The 22,213-nt window shown below is 43.6% G+C and overlaps 1 protein-coding gene across 4 annotated transcripts in view; it reads right to left on the bottom strand.

The window, feature by feature from the left end:
* CAMSAP2 (calmodulin regulated spectrin associated protein family member 2) overlaps window positions 1-22,213 on the bottom strand; it is a 541,958-nt gene that overhangs the window by 186,607 nt on the left and 333,138 nt on the right. For 2 of the 4 annotated variants that reach the window (XM_086957838.1, XM_086957846.1), the window contains exons 4-5: window positions 14,412-14,495; window positions 4,683-4,715 (exon numbers count right to left, since the gene is read on the bottom strand). In XM_086957838.1, coding sequence (XP_086813964.1) covers window positions 4,683-4,715; window positions 14,412-14,495 — 117 coding nt within the window. The remainder of the gene's footprint in view (window positions 1-4,682; window positions 4,716-14,411; window positions 14,496-22,213) is intronic. The other 2 variants (XM_086957854.1, XM_086957865.1) reach the window with 1 other exon arrangement.

Below are 22,213 nucleotides of genomic sequence, written 5' to 3'. Positions count from 1 at the left end.
GGTCCTAGGATGCTTGTTTCCAGTCCAGGGAGGACCTGGCCTGGCAGTTCGGGCTGGACTGTTCCCATTGGGCACAGGGTCAAGACTGATGGCTGGGTCCAAACTGGAATGGCATGGTGAGCAAAAAAACGATAGACTTAGGCTCAGATCTCTGTACTGGGGTGAATATATGACATTGTTCTGCATTCTGTCCATCAACTGTTCTTTTTGCATTTGTCACCCCGAGTGGGATGGGTATGCCCAGACGTGGGGACCGTGCTCTCCATGCCACTGGAGTCAAGCTATCCTGGCTGATGAGGGCTGAAAGCCCGAAACTGGTTCTATGATTCTTGTTTCCAGTCCAGGGAGGACCTGGCCTGGCAGTTTGGGCTGGACTGTTCCCGTTGGGCGCAGGGTCAAGACTGATTTGCATATGGCTGGGTCCAAACTAGAATGGCATGGTGAGCAAAAAAACGATGGACTTAGGTCCAGATCTCTGTACTGGGGTGAATGTATAACATTGTTCTGTACTCTGTCCACCAATTGTCCTTTTTGCAACCTCTTGTATTTGTCCTTGACGGATTTCAAATACAAAAGGGCTCACTCCAGCAACTTTCGAATGACTTTTAGCAAGGTCATACAGCAGAGACTGGGAAGAAGAAAAATCAGGTGGCCAAATGTGAAGCCGAAGGCAAATAAACAATAGAAGGGGAAATGCCCTAGGGCAAAGGAGTCAAATTATAATGCTCAGAGTGGTGCATAATAAACTACCTAATTACTGTCTGAGTGTCTGGTTGAGAATCTTTGTCTATCTAGCCATTTGGGGATGGTAACTTGCGAACTGTAACACCCCAAGCTGCTTGAGCAAAGCATTCCAAAATCAAGATGTAAACAGAGGGTCTGTGATAATGATATGGGGCAACCCATGTAATCTGCCAACTTCCTTGAGGAATACAGCAGCTAATGCAGGAGCTGTTGTGATCTTTTTTAAGGGAATAAAAGGTGCTGTTTTCGTAAAATAGTTTATGATAACCAATAGTGCAGTCATCCCTTCTGATGGTGGTAGATCAGTTACAAAAAAAATCCATAGAAATCTGCGACCAAGGCTATTGAGGTGCAGACAAGAGCTGTAATAATCAAACTGGTTTCTTTTGGGGTACCTTGACCTCAATATAGATGACACAATGTCAAATTATTAGTTCGCTGGTCTTCTGTATTACTGGGTGTACTGCAATTGGAGTTTCAAGCCTTGAGTTCATAATGAGATTGTGTCCTGGATTAGAAATAAAGACTTAGGGACGGAGTTTGATATTGGCAGGAGCCCCATTTGCCTGCCAGGGCAACTTAGTAAATTACTCCGTCACCCTGACAGAGATACCGCACGCCAAATTTAGAAATTACCACCCAGCTGACAGTAATTTCAAAAGCATTGACAAGAACTGCTGTCACAGCAGTTCTTCTCAATGCCTTTTGCAGTTTGTTGCAGGGCTCTGTGAACATCAGGGAGCCTTTCACCAAACTGGTTTATTTTTATTTTCAAAAAGAAAACCCCAAAGCGTGATGATTTTCTTTTAGAAAATGAAAAAGATAATGGTCCCCTTGCCATGGGAGTCACCTCTCATGGCGAGGGGGGCTTTTTTTTTTTACTGTCCCATTCCACCAGGGCTTGCCTGGCGGTGACGGACTGCAAATAAATGGCTATATGTCTGCCCATTCTAATTGGGCCGACAGACATTTAGCCAACGGCCCCTTACTCTGTCAGGTCAATGAAGAAGTTTAGCTACGGCGGTGACAGAGTAGTCACCGCTGTAGCCAAATCTATGGAATGCCCGCAATAAAGTCAGGTGGGAGATCCCCTGTGTAAGTGGGGAGGGAACTCCGAACTGCTGCAGTTCCCTCTCTGCCATTATCTAAATTAGATCCTAAATTCTTATGCCACAAGAAATCTTTTTCTAGTTCCCTCTGAATTGGATCTTGTGCAATCCAGTCTGAGGGATTGAGTGATCATGTTTACTTAACCTTAGCAAGAATGTCTCTCCCTCTTCTACACTTTTTCCTCCTATAACCAAAATGGAAGGTTTACCATTCTGCTTCTTGTTGTGACATACATATGCCCTCCCGTGTCTGTTGCCTGGACTTTATGTGGCTCCATACTTGAACTTAGATTAGAAAAGGGACTACCTTGCATGCTCACGGTTCATACTTTTCATGGACTTTAAGCAACATAGATTTTTGTGGCCCGTCCAATAGTAATGCGATGCTGAGCCCCTCCAAATATTCTCTTCGATGGTTCAACACCTCTCTGATGGCAAGGAGTTCCTGATAATAAATTGTGTTATCCATCTCTGAAGATGTTTGTGGGATGGTTGCAACAGGATGCACTGCCCCTGCGTTGGAATCCTTTTGTGAGAGGAAGGCTCGAATGACATATGAAGAAGCATCCATCTGAATGGCAAGCCACTGTTAACAGTGTTTCGAAATAGGTACTTTTGTGAATGTTTCTAAAATGCCTTCTCCATGTGCTGTTTCTTAATCCTCGTCTGATGTGTATATCTGTGAGATCTGACAATAGTGGAATTAAAAATGAAGAGGGGTGTAGAGCCAGAACTTATAACAGCAGAGAATGTACTCAGAGAGAAAAGTATATTTTTACTTCAAAGGCCCTTTTAAAAGTAGTTACTATTTTTGCTTCCACTTTACTGTCCTCTTCCATTTCTGTCTGTTACAACTCAATCTGGCGCTTTACCTTCCCACTTTGCATGCTGACTTCTGCAGGTTGGGCTTTGTGACTGCGGCTGTAATGGCGAAGCTGTTTCAACTGATCCCATGCTCACCAGCCTGGATGGCATCTCTCAATGTCAGGTTTTAGTAGGAAAACCTGCTTCTACTGAAGGAGCTTGAAATAATTTTATGAAGATTGGTGATTAATAGGCATCAAGCAAGAGTGGATCCTAAATCAGCCCTCCAAATTTTATTTTAAGAGCATTACATCTTTAGATGTCCTGTACAGACCAGTAAATGAAGGACGTCTAGACCTCCCTGATTTGACAGAATATTATTTCGCAAATTTTGCACACACCACATATAGATCAACCAAGTCTTTAAATATTAAGAGATATGACAATTTCCTTTTAGAATGAATCCATCAAGAATATGTTATATTTGATTTTATGTATTTAACGAAACACCCTAAAAAAGTTGGATATAAGACGCTACAATCGAACATTAAATGTAAGCAACAACTGTTGAGCCACTATGCGATTCCCAGTATTAATGGAGCAATACTGCTATCAGATGTATACATAGGGGATGATCCATTGATAGATAAAATTGGAATGTTTAAATGGACGAGTAATGGTTACGGAAAAATAGGGGACTTTTTGGAGATGAACTGGAAAAACTGGAATGAAATAGAGCCTTATATTAAATACTGTAAAAAAACATGTACTGGTCTTATATTAGGATCAAGCATTTCTAAAGCGAACTGAATCCCATACACATAACTAAAACAAGGGAGCTCGCGGAGCAGTTGGTAGAATCTATAACCCACAAAACAATCAGCAGTTGGGTTTCTCTCCAATGCAGCCAGGGGGTGGATAAACTTTATGGGAAAGCCCCATAAAATGCGATCGAAAGAAGGCCTCCAGATATCCATTTTAGCCTGGGATCAGATCAATGAGTTCAATTTTTCCTTACTGAAAGTGGACAATTTACGACGTATACAATTTTATACTAAATGGCTTGTATTTAGAACTCCCGACTTTCTCCATAAAATAAATTTGCAGATTTAGGCGAACTGTTTTCGTTGCAATATGGAAGAAGGAGGGAATTGGACACATGTTATTTGGAGTTGTCCAGATCACATTTTAGGATACTCCCTCGATTTAAACGCTGACTTACTGTGTAAAAAGACGAATATACATTGTGGTCTTACTAGCTCGATCTTTAAAACTCCAAAGGTGGCGTTTCGGTGAAATGCCAACCTTTGAGCATCTACAATGTAAACTTTAATAGGATTAAGTAGTCAGAAAAAAATATGTATTAAGATCTGGGTCGTATAGGAAATTTGCTAAATTATGGGAAACTTTGGGCTAACTAGCTTATTGTTATAAGGAACTATAAATATGTATTAAATCAAATGGGTTTTTTCTTATCGTATTTGAAATGTATTTGGTGGATTATGCATAACAATCATGTGTCCGAAGTTTTATACAATGTTTGAAAAAGCGTATTGTGTAATATTTGAATCTGCTCTTGCCTTTTTTGCGATGTTTTTATGTGGTTACGTAACAGTCTATTTATGCATTACGAAAATGATGAACTATTCCAAAATAAAAAATGATACATAAAAAAAGATTATGAAATTATTAGTTTGGGCTGAAATAAGAAACAAAACAATCAATCATCAGTTGTGGCCAATATCTCAGAAGCCTGCCAAAAGGTCATTGTAGAGGAGCGACATGCATACTTCAGTGTTCAGGGTAAAAAACAAATTTAAATGCAATGCATATCTGCATTGAACTCAATCGTTTCAGAACTGTCTCAAATATAAAGCAATGTTTCCTAACACTGCGAGCTTGAAATGGAAATGAAGGAATGTATGTTGTTTCTAACACCCAATAGGACTGAACCAGCATGACATGGAAAAAGCCATTCTCAAACAAAATGTATAGATTAAAAAAAAAGCAGTTGTGCAAACTTACAGGGACCAGTTTCCAAAACCATTTGGAAGGAGACTTCAGTGGAAGCAGCATTAAAAAGAAACAGCAAAAGAAGCAAAGAAGAGAAAAAGCATGAAACAGATTGTGTTATTTCAATTCCAATCACAAAGTTTGTAGAAGCTTTCTACAGACAAACAATAATAACAATAATATCACCGTAATTCACCACAAAAAGGCAGAGTAGGCGATAAAAACAACTTAGCTATCACGTTTGAGGGTTTTCTCTTTTTTTGTAAACACATTGCAAATATTTTCTGGAAGCATTTAAATATATCCCACCATGTAAAATATGGGTTATTGGATTATTGAGATTGTGTTCAGTAACTTAGACCAATACTTTCTGCTTATTTTTACATCATGTATCTACAGTACATTACACCAATAAAGGGGACCACGGTTGACTTCTGATGGCATCATATCCGAGCATTAAAACAGCATGGCCCTAAAATACATGAAAGATGAGCAACACGCCATGCATTGAGTCTGGTCTTTTCTAAAATACAAAGTTCCAATGCCCGTGCACCTAAGATAATTATGGTGGTCAAAAAATATTTCACTAGGATGTTACTTTCTTGACAATGGCCAAAGAAGATGCGTCTTCGATCGCTCTGCCCTCTTTAGCTACAGTTTCCTTGAATCAAAGATGTCCAACATAGGACTGGATCTCTACCAGGTTTTCAGGATAGCGACTTAAGATACATTTGCATAAATCACTTTAAATACAACCAATTCCCACAATGGTTAGCCTTTAAATATTGCATGGATCCGAAACTTTTGGTCATAGGCTGCAAACAGTAGCAACTATCGCTGTGGCTTGTTTTGCTCCTTCTTACTTTCCTGAAACATTATTTCATGGCTTGGACCTTAGCAGTAATTTTTATATACAGATTCAGTTTCCATGAAGATTCTTAGCTATTTAGTTCCACATTATCAATCTGACGCGACATGGTAGTTGAGAGCATGGGGAAATAGCATTTGGGCACATTGAGGAAGAGAAAGACAGAGGCTGATTGTGAAGGCACCACAAACGCATGTAGGAAAACAACTCGACATCTATTTATTGTGGGCCCCATTGTGTCGCTTTCTGAAGCCTATGTGGAATGTCTACAAGCTCACAGAATCTTGCAGAGGTCGAGGGCTAAATTATTTGCGGCCTCCTATTAAAAGGGGCAACAAGTGTTTTTTCGATATATAAACTACTCCACACATCCGTAACATATATCTGCATTATTTCGCAAGATCTCGCCCTCCTCCCTGGAGTCTATGCTTGTGATGCAGAATGGGTCTGGTCCACTGTAGAATTAAACCTGTCTGCCATGTTGTTCTTAACTGAGCTGTGATATAAAGCACAAATTTGTGCTGCGGGTGCTATAGTGAAAATTTCATGAATATCGTGAGAAAGAATCTAAGAGGTTACGAAAGTACTTAATACTAAAATCAGCAGTGCAAATGGTCCCAAAATCATTTCTAAGTAGGCAGATATTCACATGCAAATAAAACATTGACATCCACTCTTCGAAGAGAAATATAACATCTTCTCTGATTCACTGAGACTACTTTTTACATTTCTGTAACTCAATGGAGGATTTCAAATTTAGTTTGAACCCTCTGGTATGAGAGTTGTTCAGACCATCAAAATTCCTTTATAACATACTGTGGCCATGAAGTTGTGTGAAGTCTGGGGAGACGAGCTCTCTGTGGCACCACAGCCACAGTCCACCATAAAGGAGGTAAGATGGTAGGTGAGGTACCATAACCAAGGAATTTTTCAAATAGCATGTATTTCCTTAAATAGAGCTTTAATATAATGGTATATTTAAGCCTGAGGTAAATACTTTTATATCTCGAAAAATATTTTTCTTCATTTATGTTCCTCGTTAAAACAAGCATTGGGAGATGAAACCAATAAAACAAATGTAAACCCCCAAAAAACAAGCATTGGCAAAGCTAATAGGTCTGGCTTGAATTTCGAGTCCAGACTAAAATAATTTTTTTAAAGCATGTTGCAATGAAAAAATATATATATATATTCTTTCACTGCATCTACGATGTACTTAGTTTTTATGTGTGATGATTCATTGTAATCTAGACATGTAAAATAGTCCCTCAGATAATGTATATACCAAACCCCAATAGCATGAGGTGAGAGAGTACTACTTCAAAGGAGCAGAACCAAAGTCCACGCTATGTATGTTTCGTTGAGAACTGTGTTGTAAAGCCAGACCTAATCGGGCTGCTTTTATGAGAATGTTTTGATTGCAGCAGGACAATACTGAAAGACAGATCTAGAAATGGGTAGTAACAGGAACTCTGGAAAAAAAATATTGTTATTTCTATCCGCTCTGCCTGATACCCTAAAATAACATCTAAAGATTGGTGGTTGTCTGGTTAGCTGAACCATACCAGCTCCGCTATCCAATGGGGCCTCAAATGCCACTCGTAATGGTGGTAGATTGACTTCTCGGCACCATGTTGCACCGGGATACAAGAGAAGGGTAGCGGTCATCCATCCAATCACACATCATGTCTCCATACTAAGATGAAACAGAGTCCTCAGCCTGTCAGAGAGACATGGCATACGAGTAATGAAAGAATACTCCCTATTCGCAGGTACGTTTCAATTGTGCACCTACGCATCCACCATCTGCCACGTCCATGGGTTTCCTATCGCAAAGAAGTTTCTGACATGGCAAAACCAGTCACTTGAGAGGTTGCGAAAATCACCACCGAAATAGTGGAAAACTTTCAATGCATCAGATTTTCCCTTTGGCATTGTAGAGGAAGTGGTGTCTCCATCACATTGGCAAATGTTAAATCTGTCGCAAAACCCTAAAGTCAAACTATAGGACACGGGCAAGAAAAGATTAGGGAAAAAGATTATCAAATGCTAATGCGTGCATAATATAAAACTGTGATGCCTGTATATTAGAAAGGCAAAGCAGCAAAAAGCTACTGAACAAAGTTGAATTTTCAATACATGAAAATATAGGACATGCGTTAAGACAAAATGAAATGAACACGTGCAAGAGAAAATGAAAATGTCTCCTCTTGCAGGATTCTTTCCATGATACCTAGAACATCCTTTTATAACCCCAAAAAATATTCAGAGAGCTGTAAAGGAGATGAGTCACAGCACAAACTGCATTCCCTGAGGCTGCTCATTTTCAGCACACTGAAAAATGAACTTTGCGATTCCTACCATTAATGCCAAAGAAATAGTGATAGAAACGGTTAATAATAGCAGATTTTGAACGCATTGGTGTGGTTGCAGCGAATAGTCTAGGGGACACGGGCTGCAGTGTTGACATTTGTGGTCTGCTGTCCCTCCGGGTCACAATTACTGCATTTTCAAGGAACTGCAAAGGAAGTTTTGGGGATCTTATTGAAAATCAATTTTACACTGTGAGGGATTTGTTGCTGTAAAAACATCGTCAGGTCACAATTCAGTCACAGTATTGGTAGATGTTAGCTATGTATGGAAGCAATAATAGTGGGGCGTGGCCAACCACCATCCATGAGGGCCACCCGAGTGTGGTACTCCAGTCACTGACCTCCAAAAATAAAACGTATTTCTGCCCAAAGTGGACAAAGTAACCCCGTTTCACCTGAGAACATAAATGCAGGAGTGAGTGCTGCAAGGCCGCGGCCAGCCAAATCCGTAAAATATATTCAGCACGATAAAACTGGGGACCTTGGAGATGGGCACGGCCCACTCGCAGATGACATGTATACACAGAGTAAGAAAGGTCCAGCATAACAAGAGGTGAGAGACCTGCGTGAGTCTTGCATCCGCTAGGATGAGTGCGGAGAGGCCCAGAAGAATCTTCCGGTAAACCTCACTGAGTCTGGTTCCAGAACCATCGCTCTGGGCTCTGCTGGAACAAGCCCCTACAGGAGAGAGAGGAACAGGCCATAGTCTGGCTCGAGATGGAAGGCTTGAGGCACCTCAATAACAGTGGTGGCGCCAATTTCATTATTAGCACACTCCAGAAACTGGACCTGAATGCACCACTCAGACCTTAAGGGTGTCCAGTTCACCAGGTGGTGATCTTCTAAAAGCTTACTCCCTGTGCATTGTGTCTTGTCAACTAGACACTGGGGGTAAGGGCAAGAAAAACAAACACTGCAGTGAAAAACAAAGGTGAGCCCAAACTCAGAACTTCCCCGGAGGGGAAGATAATAGACCTCGACGTAGGGTACTGGCTCGATGAGCTCCTTTCGATAGCGCTTAGTACCCAACACAGCTACAGAGGGTCTACTGCCTAACTAGGCTCACATTCATTCAAGGCACACTGAGCTCTGTTGTGTGTGTGACGTGGGAACAAACAATGTGCAAAACTGGTCTTTTGTCAGGCAGACAGGCGACCAGGAACAATGATTTTTTAAATTTCGAGTTTGAATAAGAAAACCTATTTTGGGAGTTTGCAGAGCTCCACAAATTAACAGTTCGAATAGCTCTAAAATATAACCTCTTGCTGCGCAGACAGAGACACTATTTAAAGCTAATCTCTCAAAAACTATTGACCTGATTTACACCAAATCAAGCAAAGACACTTCCTCCAATAAGGTTCTACTTTCATGCCAAGTTTGGAGTAGTTCTGTTCAGTTCCAATTTTTCTATTTCAAGGAACAAGGACTTCTATGAGAATTTCAAATGGGGAACGTCACTTTTGGGATCCCCTTTTTTGGCATTGGCTTGATAGATCTGCATAAAACGTACCAGGATTAACAGATCCATATTTGATTGTATGGGAGTCCTGTCCCTTAGCAATTCTGAGAAAATGGAAATAACTTGCAGCAGCCGCTGTGAACAACAAAGATATCCAACATTCTTGGCAGAACTCACCAAGGAAACGGTCTCCCTGCTTCAAGAAATACAAAGCGGTAGTTAAGATATTTTGGGAATGACGGTGGTTTCACAATATCTTTGGGGTTCACTCTGTGGGAACAAACACTTAAAAGCCAAGTACATATTATTGTGAAGGCGCTGCTTGGCTTGTCGTAGCAGGTTATAGTTTTTAGGACGAAAGCGGCGACATAGTGATAGCAACAGCATGAGGCTAATAGCATGTGTGAAACGCGTCTTTATGGCAGAACAAAAGGGGGAAAAATAGCTGTTCCAGCGGCTGGTTTAAAAATTTTAAGTGCTATTATATATAAATTGCGAGAAAATTTCTTCTTTGAAAACAAGAAAGAATGCTTGTATGTCCCACCCTCACCACTGGCCCTTCGTTTAAAAATAAATCTGGCACTGAAGCAAATAGCGCCTAAAAACATGACATTTATGAACAATTATCTTTTGAATGCAGCATGAAATGCGACTACTGCAGCTCTCTGCGATTCTGGTTCATGTAAACAATCACCCGTGTGTCAGTCAGATGAGGCTTCCTCATGCATATGCAGAGACAATCAGATATTTTAAACTGAGTTTCTTTTGTACCAGATTACTATATTTACAGAGCCCATTGTTTCTTTAATTGAAATTTTATTTTATAAAGCTTCTACTACAATGGCTAATCTCAGAATATGATTTTCACCTGCCTGGAGTTAGTTATGGAGACTCCTACAAGCATCTGAGTTTGCAATGTACTGCAATAAAGCACAGAGACCAGAAAACACTCCAAGTCAAGAAAATCACTTAACTCAACCCCAAAACAGTCCAACTCAACCGAAAACAAGCCAAAAAGCCGAAAAGGCGCAGCCCAACATATTTCAACGCAATACAACCTGAACCAACCCATTAGCACAAAATTAAACTAACTGATCCAATTTAAAACAAACTCACCCCAGCCAGCACAGCCGAATTCAAGACAAGAATTTAGGACCTGTAAGAGGGAAGGGGCAAGCCGCAGCACCCCCTGAGGTGGGCCGCCAATTAGATTAAACAAAACAGGTGATGGACAGAATGTGGATCAATGTCACACATTCACCCCAGTCCAAAGATCTGGGCCCAAATCCATCGTTTTTTTGCACTCCACACCACCCTGGGTTAGACAATGGCGATATGCAAATCAGCTCTGACCCTGTGCCCCATGGGAACAGTCCAGTCCGAACTACAAAAGCCATGTCCTTCCCAGAACGGAATCAAGCATCCGAGGACCGGACCGGTTTCGAGGTAACACCTCTCATCAGCCCGGCTAGCTTGACTCCAGTGGTGTGGAGTGCCTGGGACCCACGTCTGAGCATCCCCAGCGCACTTATGGCGGTATTGCAAACAAAACAGGTGATGGACAGAATGTGGATCAATGTCACACATTCACCCCAGTCCAAAGATCTGGGCCCAAATCCATTGTTTTTTTGCACTCCACACCACCCTGGGTTAGACAATGGCGATATGCAAATCAGCTCTGACCCTGTGCCCCATGGGAACAGTCCAGTCCGAACTACAAAAGCCATGTCCTTCCCAGAACGGAATCAAGCATCCGAGGACCGGACCGGTTTCGAGGTAACACCTCTCATCAGCCCGGCTAGCTTGACTCCAGTGGTGTGGAGTGCCTGGGACCCACGTCTGAGCATCCCCAGCGCACTTATGGCGGTATTGCAAACAAAACAGGTGATGGACAGAATGTGGATCAATGTCACACATTCACCCCAGTCCAAAGATATGGGCCCAAATCCATCGTTTTTTTGCACTCCACACCACCCTGGGTTAGACAATGGCGATATGCAAATCAGCTCTGACCCTGTGCCCCATGGGAACAGTCCAGTCCGAACTACAAAAGCCATGTCCTTCCCAGAACGGAATCAAACATCCGAGGACCGGACCGGTTTCGAGGTAACACCTCTCATCAGCCCGGCTAGCTTGACTCCAGTGGTGTGGAGTGCCTGGGACCCACGTCCGAGCATCCCCAGCGCACTTATGGCGGTATTGCAAACAAAACAGGTGATGGACAGAATGTGGATCAATGTCACACATTCACCCCAGTCCAAAGATCTGGGCCCAAATCCATCGTTTTTTTGCACTCCACACCACCCTGGGTTAGACAATGGCGATATGCAAATCAGCTCTGACCCTGTGCCCCATGGGAACAGTCAAGTCCGAACTACAAAAGCCATGTCCTTCCCAGAACGGAATCAAGCATCCGAGGACCGGACCGGTTTCGAGGTAACACCTCTCATCAGCCCGGCTAGCTTGACTCCAGTGGTGTGGAGTGCCTGGGACCCACGTCTGAGCATCCCCAGCGCACTTATGGCGGTATTGCAAACAAAACAGGTGATGGACAGAATGTGGATCAATGTCACACATTCACCCCAGTCCAAAGATCTGGGCCCAAATCCATCGTTTTTTTGCACTCCACACCACCCTGGGTTAGACAATGGCGATATGCAAATCAGCTCTGACCCTGTGCCCCATGGGAACAGTCCAGTCCGAACTACAAAAGCCATGTCCTTCCCAGAACGGAATCAAGCATCCGAGGACCGGACCGGTTTCGAGGTAACACCTCTCATCAGCCCGGCTAGCTTGACTCCAGTGGTGTGGAGTGCCTGGGACCCACGTCTGAGCATCCCCAGCGCACTGGAGTCAAGCTAGCCGGGCTGATGAGAGGTGTTACCTCGAAACCGGTCCGGTCCTCTGATGCTTGATTCCGTTCTGGGAAGGACATGGCTTTTGTAGTTTGGACTGGACTGTTCCCATGGGGCACAGGGTCAGAGCTGATTTGCATATCGCCATTGTCTAACCCAGGGTGGTGTGGAGTGCAAAAAAACGATGGATTTGGGCCCAGATCTTTGGACTGGGGTGAATGTGTGACATTGATCCACATTCTGTCCATCACCTGGAATGTTCCCATGGGGCACAGGGTCAGAGCTGATTTGCATATCGCCATTGTCTAACCCAGGGTGGTGTGGAGTGCAAAAAAACGATGGATTTGGGCCCAGATCTTTGGACTGGGTTGAATGTGTGACATTGATCCACATTCGGTCCATCACCTGTTTTGTTTGCAACACCGCCATAAGTGCGCTGGGGATGCTCAGACGTGGGTCCCAGGCACTCCACACCACTGGAGTCAAGCTAGCCGGGCTGATGAGAGGTGTTACCTCGAAACCGGTCCGGTCCTCGGATGCTTGATTCCGTTCTGGGAAGGACATGGCTTTTGTAGTTCGGACTGGACTGTTCCCATGGGGCACAGGGTCAGAGCTGATTTGCATATCGCCATTGTCTAACCCAGGGTGGTGTGGAGTGCAAAAAAACGATGGATTTGGGCCCAGATCTTTGGACTGGGTTGAATGTGTGACATTGATCCACATTCAGTCCATCACCTGTTTTGTTTGCAACACCGCCATAAGTGCGCTGGAGATGCTCAGACGTGGGTCCCAGGCACTCCACACCACTGGAGTCAAGCTAGCCGGGCTGATGAGAGGTGTTACCTCGAAACCGGTCCGGTCCTCGGATGCTTGATTCCGTTCTGGGAAGGACATGGCTTTTGTAGTTCGGACTGGACAGTTCCCATGGGGTACAGGGTCAGAGCTGATTTGCATATCGCCATTGTCTAACCCTGGGTGGTGTGGAGTGCAAAAAAACGATGGATTTGGGCCCAGATCTTTGGACTGGGTTGAATGTGTGACATTGATCCACATTCGGTCCATCACCTGTTTTGTTTGCAATACCGCCATAAGTGCGCTGGGGATGCTCAGACGTGGGTCCCAGGCACTCCACACCACTGGAGTCAAGCTAGTCGGGCTGATGAGAGGTGTTACCTCGAAACCGGTCCGGTCCTCGGATGCTTGATTCCGTTCTGGGAAGGACATGGCTTTTGTAGTTCGGACTGGACTGTTCCCATGGGGCACAGGGTCAGAGCTGATTTGCATATCGCCATTGTCTAACCCAGGGTGGTGTGGAGTGCAAAAAAACAATGGATTTGGGCCCAGATCTTTGGACTGGGTTGAATGTGTGACATTGATCCACATTCGGTCCATCACCTGTTTTGTTTGCAATACCGCCATAAGTGCGCTGGGGATGCTCAGACGTGGGTCCCAGGCACTCCACACCACTGGAGTCAAGCTAGCCGGGCTGATGAGAGGTGTTACCTCGAAACCGGTCCGGTCCTCGGATGCTTGATTCCGTTCTGGGAAGGACATGGCTTTTGTAGTTCGGACTGGACTGTTCCCATGGGGCACAGGGTCAGAGCTGATTTGCATATTGCCATTGTCTAACCCAGGGTGGTGTGGAGTGCAAAAAAACGATGGATTTGGGCCCAGATCTTTGGACTGGGTTGAATGTGTGACATTGATCCACATTCGGTCCATCACCTGTTTTGTTTGCAATACCGCCATAAGTGCGCTGGGGATGCTCAGACGTGGGTCCCAGGCACTCCACACCACTGGAGTCAAGCTAGCCGGGCTGATGAGAGGTGTTACCTCGAAACCGGTCCGGTCCTCGGATGCTCGATTCCGTTCTGGGAAGGACATGGCTTTTGTAGTTCGGACTGGACTGTTCCCATGGGGCACAGGGTCAGAGCTGATTTGCATATCGCCATTGTCTAACCCAGGGTGGTGTGGAGTGCAAAAAAACGATGGATTTGGGCCCAGATCTTTGGACTGGGTTGAATGTGTGACATTGATCCACATTCGGTCCATCACCTGTTTTGTTTGCCAATTAGATTAAAGCCTACGAATAGCTGCTTAGTGCAGGGGTTTTCAGGGGGCCATCACCACATTATGAGTTAAAGGACTACCGAAGCGACCCAAAAGGGCATACATAACATAACATACCTTTTGAGCTGAAGAAGGATCCATGTCATGGTGGTCCCTTACTTTTTGTTCCTGTTCCATTCTTTCTTTCGAATGCCCATTTACCTAAGACAAAACAGAGAAAATTTGATATTTTTGGCGAAAATAAAAACATGGCAGATTGTACAGGCCTACATACAATGCACTTAGGAAAACACATTTGTTGACACAATTCAGAAAGATACTTCATAAGATGGCAGTGTGTAGGAAGTCGGATCTCTATATAGTGTAGTATAGTGAAGTACACTGTGCAGGGAGTAAGTGATTAAGTCATTCCATTCATGATCGATTACTTTAAATCATTACATGTAAACACTTAAAATCAGACTTAGCAATGTATCATATTAAAACACATTATTAAATTCACTTAAAATGATAACATGCAGTGGTAAAGCAAAAATTGATAAGGAGCTTTACTGTTCCTTCCACCATTGCCATTATAGTGTCTGGTACTGATTTTTTGTTTTTGAAATTGGACATTCGGCACAGATAGGTGACTGGGCCCAGACTGGTGCGTTTTAGTTTATAAAATGTCTAGTGATTTGGACCCTTGGCATCTTGCTGGTTTGATGCAGCATGTTAGCTTTAGTTGTTAGCTGTGTAGTTTCTCGTCTTGAAATCACTGTGATCTCTTGGTTTGCTGGACTTAGGCCCTTGTAGCGCTTGTAACCTTTGGAGCTTTTGAAGGACAGGTGCTGAACTAAATGTTGCTGTTTTTAAGATTAGTGTAACTTGACCATTGTCTCCATGCTAATTTGTTTTTTACTTTGTGAAGTTTACGTTTGGGGATGATTTTGCAGGCCGGGTTCTACGGCTTGATGGATAATGCTGGTACGTTTTGTTGTGTATATAAGAGTGGTACAAATTTGATTAATGAATTTCCCCAGCCTGGCTAGGGTCTGAGTAGTGTGAGAGGAAAAACAAAGATCTGAAGCTTTTATGCAGTGTCTGAGGCCATAAGCCCTGCATAAAGGGGTTAGCAAGCAGGGCTGGGAACCAGAACCGACCCTGGCAAAGTGTTAGGCCGGAGAGCCCCCGCGCCCTCCCCCCTGGGGGTTGTAGGTACCGCCGAGCTCTTTGCCAGGGCCGTTTTTCAGCCGATTTTGTTACAGGGCCTGTAACATAAACGGCCCCCAGGAGCCCCATACCGGCCCCCCACCCGTGCTGCGCACCGGGGGATTGCCCGGTGCCCGCTACGGCCCTGTTAGCAAGCTGCGTCGTTCGATTGCCATGTTTGAACAGCAACCCCGCAAGTGAAGGCAAGTTTCTAAATTGTAACTGCAAAGACGTTAAGCAGCTGTATCGTCCCGCTGAGCCCAGGATGGATTAAAATCCACAATGGGCAGTGTGAGCAACCTCATATAAGTAGTTTTCCTTCATGCCTGGGCTGTCAATGGTTGCTCGAGGTACGGCTGAGCTTTCCCCAGGATGTAGGAGGCGTCCAATACTGTAAAGTTGGATTGGTGGCATATCCTTTCAATGTCTCCCTTGAATGAAACTTTCTTGACCAGCATGTTCACAGTTTTTTTCCAGGCTGTTACTGGTATTTCCCGGTTGTGCAGATTGCAGGTGTCAATATCCAGAAGACATGTGGCCACTGCCAGCTGTGACTGCAATGTTGAACCTGACTCTTCAAAGATGGTTTTGATTTGTGTTTTTTTTAGGGTGCTGGGGGTCGCACGGTACTGATGTAGTATTTTATTATGTCCCCTAGGCATGTAGGATCCGAGCTGATGAGTCCCAGCTCTAACCTCACCCTGGCTCTCCTGGCCTGCCGGAAAAAAGTAACAATTTTCTTATAGGTGGAAATTTAAGAGTTCATGAGATATGTGTCCAACGTTCCAGGGAAAGCTATGTGACTTTAGTTAAGGGAGGGGACTAGTTCGGCTCTCAGGACTTTTAGTATAGGTTGAGCCGTTGGACTGCATAACTTTTGGCTTAGGCGTTTGGACTATGAATAATACCAGATCCCTTGCTTCTAAGATGTTTTAATTGGGCCCCTGATTTGGCCCCTTCAGAGACACCTAAATAATTACAACTTGTACATTAATTTATTTGCAGGTCGCCGAGCTGCCATTGAACTGTTTTCTTTTGTGGGTATTTCCCAAAGATGACTATCTTGGTCTTCCCCTGATTAACCAAAAGTTTGTTGTTTTGGTTATACCTATGGAGTGCGTTCAAGGCTCTCTGTAAGTCGATTCAGGAATGGTCCACAAATACAATGTCATCAACGTACTGAGGGATTTAGAGCAGCGCTATCCCCAGCCTCTGCGTTAAGCGAGTTCAGTGAATCCCCAAAAGGTATACAGAGGTAAAAGCAGATCATTCTAATCCTCTTTTTGTTGTGGCATGTGCGAGCAGCTAGGCATATCAGAGGGCTGTGCTAAGCAGTTGGTGTACTCAGAGGCAATAAAAGAGACACATACTCAAAAATAAATCCAAAACCAATTTATAAAAATAACGTAGATTTTTATGTAATATTTAAGACCAAGAACACAGTTCGAGGGTAAGAACTTTCAGAGTTATGATTTTTCAAAGTTTGGAAAATATATAACTTTTGTGCGCAATAAGGCATCATTGGAAACAATGGGGAAAACACAGAAAAATGCATATAAAATCAAGTAATGCTTTCACGAAGTTCCCCTCGTTTTAGGTCAATGTCGGGACCAGGTCCAAAGTTCGAGCAGGAGAAGTTCGGGAGCATCCCGGATCGGCCAGGAGCAGAGTGCTGAGGGTCTTGGAAACTGGTGCACAAAGACGAAGGTGGCCAATTGAAAACACACTGCACAGGAAGACTTACAGGTAAGTCCGGTGGGTCTCCTTGGAGGGAGGAGGCCTCAGGGGCTGGGGGACCACGAGATCACAGCTGGTTGGTCGATGCCAGGGCTGGGTGCAGAGCGAACAGGTCAACCGGGTGTCTTGCATCTTGAGATCCTCGCAGTCATGAGCAGGTCACTTGAAGAGGCGATTTCAGGAAGTGGGTCTAGAGTGTCTCGAACTCCCTTGACGGGTGCTTGCTTCTGGTGCTTTGGGAATCCGGTGTGGAATCTTCTTCTTGGGTTTTGGCGTGCCGCGGCTCTGGTATGTCCTAGAGCCTTCAAATGTGATGTAGAGACAGATTTAACACTCTGGGGCTGTTGTACTCTCTTTTTTTTGCTTCTGTGCTGCACCAAGGTTGTTGAGGAGCAGCAAGTCGGCATACCGGACTCCACGGTATTGGTCCCTGCAGGGTGCAGGGGAGTGATACCTTCACTCCAAGGGAGTTTCTTGGCAATTTCTTGAAGGCTGGAGGTGCTCCAGGGTTCGTTCTTGGAGTCCTTTCAGATTTAGGACGACAACGCAGGCAGCAGGGTTTGGCCACTTTTTCTTCTGCAGCAGGGCTTCAGTTCTTATGCAGCGGGTCTTCTTTGTCCTGGTCTTCTCTTGTCAGTCGAATCTCATGTTCAAGTCTCTGGTTCACACCTAAATACTGAATTTACGGGCTTTATAAGGGGAGACAGGTAGTAGCCAATGGTTCCGAAAGTTTAGTCTAAGAGACACTGTCTCTAACAGAAAGCAGGCACTCTAGGAAGCATGAGCTTTTGGGAAAAGTTGCCCTCACTCACCCAAAGGTGACATGCTTCATCATTGGGCTATGCTCCTTGCCAGGCTAGTGCTGCAATGCCTGGCAGGCCCCGCAAGAGCGCCCTTTTCATCACAAATACGCCAGATGAGCACAGTAGGACAGAAGATGTTGTGTCCTAAAATGTGAGAAGACTAGCAAAAGTGTGACTCCATTATCCAAGCAAAGGTGCCTTTGTCCATCTCAATGATTTCACTTCCATGAGGGGGAATTCTGAATGAGTCTGGCGATTCCAGGGAGTCACTTGAGTTGAGGAGCTATCCATGACAGCATGCCTTGTCTACTTCTCTGCCCAGTTTTCATAGTGTAGAACTTCCTGGGTCAAGGTCTCATAGAGATTTGCTTACAGGCATAAGCAGATAGTCTAGCAGGACTTTGGCTCCATGCTCTGCAGACTGCAATTACAGCTTCCACAGAACACAAGCTTTCTGTCTGATGTGTGGAGTTTAATCTCCAGCCTCTTGTTGGTCTGGGGTAAGCCACAGAGGACGAGTTCATGGTGATGGACATTGGTTCCATGGCCCTCTAACCTGGCCAGTTGAAGGGACAATTTGCAGGATGGGTGCTGAGTTCCCATATTTCAGGTGGAAAGGATGAGTGATTTAGGGCAGGCGTGCCATGTGAGCTAGAGGCTCTCATACAGAAGGTAAGTAAGACTCTAATAACAACATCATGCCCGTTTTTTTCATGGCACAGGGCCACAAACTGAAGGCAAGAGATAAACTGTCTTATTGTCAAACTCTAAATTCTGTAATCAAGATACTGTGCAACCCTTGACAGCCTTTGGCACACTTGATCTGCTAATAGTAATGGGATCTTTTTATCAAACAGAGCGGTATCTCCTTGTCAGAGGTCAGACTGTCTCACGTGTGTGGTTTCTCTCCTGTCAGGTACTGAAACAGGGGTTTAGGGCAGAAAAATACAAAGAGCTCACCATGGAGAAGTGGTATGTAACTTATGTAATCATAAGTCCTTATGTATAGCAACTGGTTCTTTTGTGAAGCGCTCTGACACCTTCGGGTACTGTTCGCGCTATGGAAGATCTCAATAAATAAATAAATGTGAATATAAACAAAAACTAATTTCAAACAAGGCACAATCAGGCAACCAAAAGCATTCTTAAGACTAAAAGAAAGTACATGAAATATAAACATTACCTTTCAATTTAAAAAAAAAAACTGCAATGGACATAGCTGGGAGAAGAGCATATGCCCTCTCTAGCTGCTTATTGGACCAGCAGTAGGAGACTCATTGATTTTATACATAAAATCTTTCCAAATCCATGCAAATTGCCAGAGATGATCAGCATCGAGGCAAAAGGAAGGGATGAATGCTACATTTCCAGGATAGTCACATCAAATACACCTACATGCAGTGAATCTAGATAGAGCTCCTTTACAAACACTGCGTATTCAGGAAAAATGACACTGATTCAGTCTCTCTAGACCTAGGTTAAATACCCCTGCTTTAAACCCTACAACATAACCTTTCCTATCAGTACCTTGAGAAGTGGTCCTTTGCTTTGGAGGAACAATCATAAGCTGACTGTTGGCGACTATATTGTGTTTCTTCTGTCCTACAATTACATTTTTGCATGAACAACCCTGATCAACACCTGCTTTGGGAAGCCCTTACGAATGTGAATGTGTGCTGTTGCATGCTTACAATTGAATATGTGTAAAATAGATGCATGCCACCATTGTTTTCTTTAACAGAGTAGGAAGGCCATCAGTAAAATATGGCACGTGAGAGTGTAAGCAGAGGTAACAAGGCTTGAATTCTCCAATCAAAAGGAACTTGGTAAGGCTTATATCCATGCAGCATATATCTGTTAAGCATTCCACAAATTCCTGTTCTTAAGAATAAATCGGAAAATATTGAGAGGAACTAGAACCGACTGTGGTTTAGCCTGAAGCACGTCTCTGAATTGCACCACACTGTATAAGCGGCACCTGGTACATATAACGCAAAATTTGAATGTATCCCCCTTTGTATCATTGAAAATGAAATAGGTTGACTTGCTATTCAAATAAAATTACAAGTGCAATCCGGACAATGGCCAGTGGAGGTGGGAGGGAGTACAGATGGGCAGAGAATAGAACCAAGCAGATCTGGTAAAGACATGTTCCAGAATTGTGCCAGAGTGCCAGTCGTGCACAGGCTGGTTCAACTATGCTGAATTGAATCACATTACCCAGAAAGCATGGGTTAACCATGAAACCCACAGGCCTATGGGTGCCAAACTCAGTTGGCCGGGCCGAGTGTGTGTGTGTTCACGCACAATGAAAGTATAATGGAGGAAAGTATATTCGTGTCAGAAGGAAATATCACACAAAAAACTGGAAGATTTCCAAGCCAAATCTGTTCCATGTATATAGAAATGTTGGTGAGAGTTAGAAGTACATAATGTCAAAATAAAAAGAGGCGAGGAAAAAAGGTGAGGAGTGCTTTAACCAGGAAATGACCTTCTGCTTCAGCCAAAATTGAGGGTAAGTTAGTTGAGAGAAACAAGCATTGGCAAAGCCTATATATCGCACTTTTTTAAAGGATTGTAAACTTGTTGGCTTTGCTAATGCTTTTTGACAATGCTGTTGTGTATCAGCAAAATAAAAAAAAGGTGTTGTTCAACATCATCGGCAAAAAACAGGAAAAACAGCAGAATAATGTGCATGTGCGCACGCATCATTACCCAACGCCAGCCAAGCATGATGACATCGCCAAGCATGTACAGGCATATGGCATGACGCAGCTGCCATTTTGGGTGTTGTTATTCACCATTCTAGGATTGTGGGCACATATCATGGAGCAGTAAATAAGAAACAAATAAATAAATAAAATGTGTGCGATAGCTTGTGTTAATAAAGGGGTTGTATATAAATTCAAGAAGTATGATTTCATGGAATACCATTATTGAGAAACCATTTCATCTAAACTGTTTAATGAAATGTTCCACATTGCACCACATTTGCCTTCTCGTAGAAACCAATTCATCGGATGCCTAGATTTGGCTTTTGAATGCTTATTTTTTAAGGGTGAATGCAATGGTTGCAGGTCTTAATGTCAGAAATAGTTTTATCAGAGATATTTATTTCAGTGCTTTACTTCAGGGGACATTATTTCATATTTATATCTTTTGAACTGTTAATTTGCCACCCGTAAACACCATCGTTCGCTGACCCCTCACAATCCTTAAACACCAATAATCCCTGCCCTCTAAAACACCTCACCACATCTAAACTGCACTCATCCCTTAAGACTAAAAGCCCTTTCTACTGAAAAAGTCCACCATCCCTGATCCATACACTAACTCACTACCCTGAACTTCACCCATTCCTGAACCCTAAAAACCGCTCTCTATGCCTAAATCCCACCCATCCCATACTCCTTAAAACACCTCAGTACACTCAAACTCCACCCATCCCCGAACACTAACAACCCTTACTGCCTTTAAACACCAGCCTTCAATGACCCATAATACTCATCACCCTAAAAACTACTTATCCCAGAAGCCCAAAAAAACCTTTCTGTAGCAAAACTCCACTCATTCCGGATTTCTTAAAACCATTCACTATCCTAAACTCCACCTCATCCTGAATCCTCCACACTCTTCACCAGCCAGTCGCTATCCACAATGGAACCTTAAAAACCCTAAACTCTGCCCATCCATGAACTCTAAATCCCCTCAACACCCTTACAATCCGGCAATCCGTGAAGCCTAAAAACACTGCATTCACCAAACACCACTCATCCGTTAAGCCTGAGAACTCCTGACCCTACACTCCATTCATCTCTGAACCCTAAAAACTCCTTTATATGCCCGAACTACAATTATTTCTGACACCTAAAAAAACCATCATCACCCAAAACATTACCCATCTCTGAACCCATCCTTAAAATTTGTGTTCCATGATTTGGTTTCCTCCAACGTGGTTTCTCAGTTTTCGTCTTCCATTAATTCACACACATCAAAATAAAGGAGCAAATTGCAGCTGCTGGGCCACCCAAAACAAACAAAATGTCAATAAGAATGCAATGTGGAAAGGCAAGGGAGCAACAGAGGATTGGGTGAAAGAGAGAAAGTCAATGTCGTGGAGCAGAAGGGGATGGAGTGGTGGAGGAGCAATATCAGACCAAGGGTTAACATTTTAAAAATAAGCAGGCG

The sequence above is a fragment of the Lissotriton vulgaris genome, chromosome 1_1 (assembly GCF_964263255.1).
Source record: "Lissotriton vulgaris chromosome 1_1, aLisVul1.2, whole genome shotgun sequence".
Classification (NCBI taxonomy): domain Eukaryota; kingdom Metazoa; phylum Chordata; class Amphibia; order Caudata; family Salamandridae; genus Lissotriton; species Lissotriton vulgaris.
The sequence above is the reverse complement of the archived record's forward strand: the minus strand, read 5'-3'. Positions and strand labels throughout refer to the sequence as shown.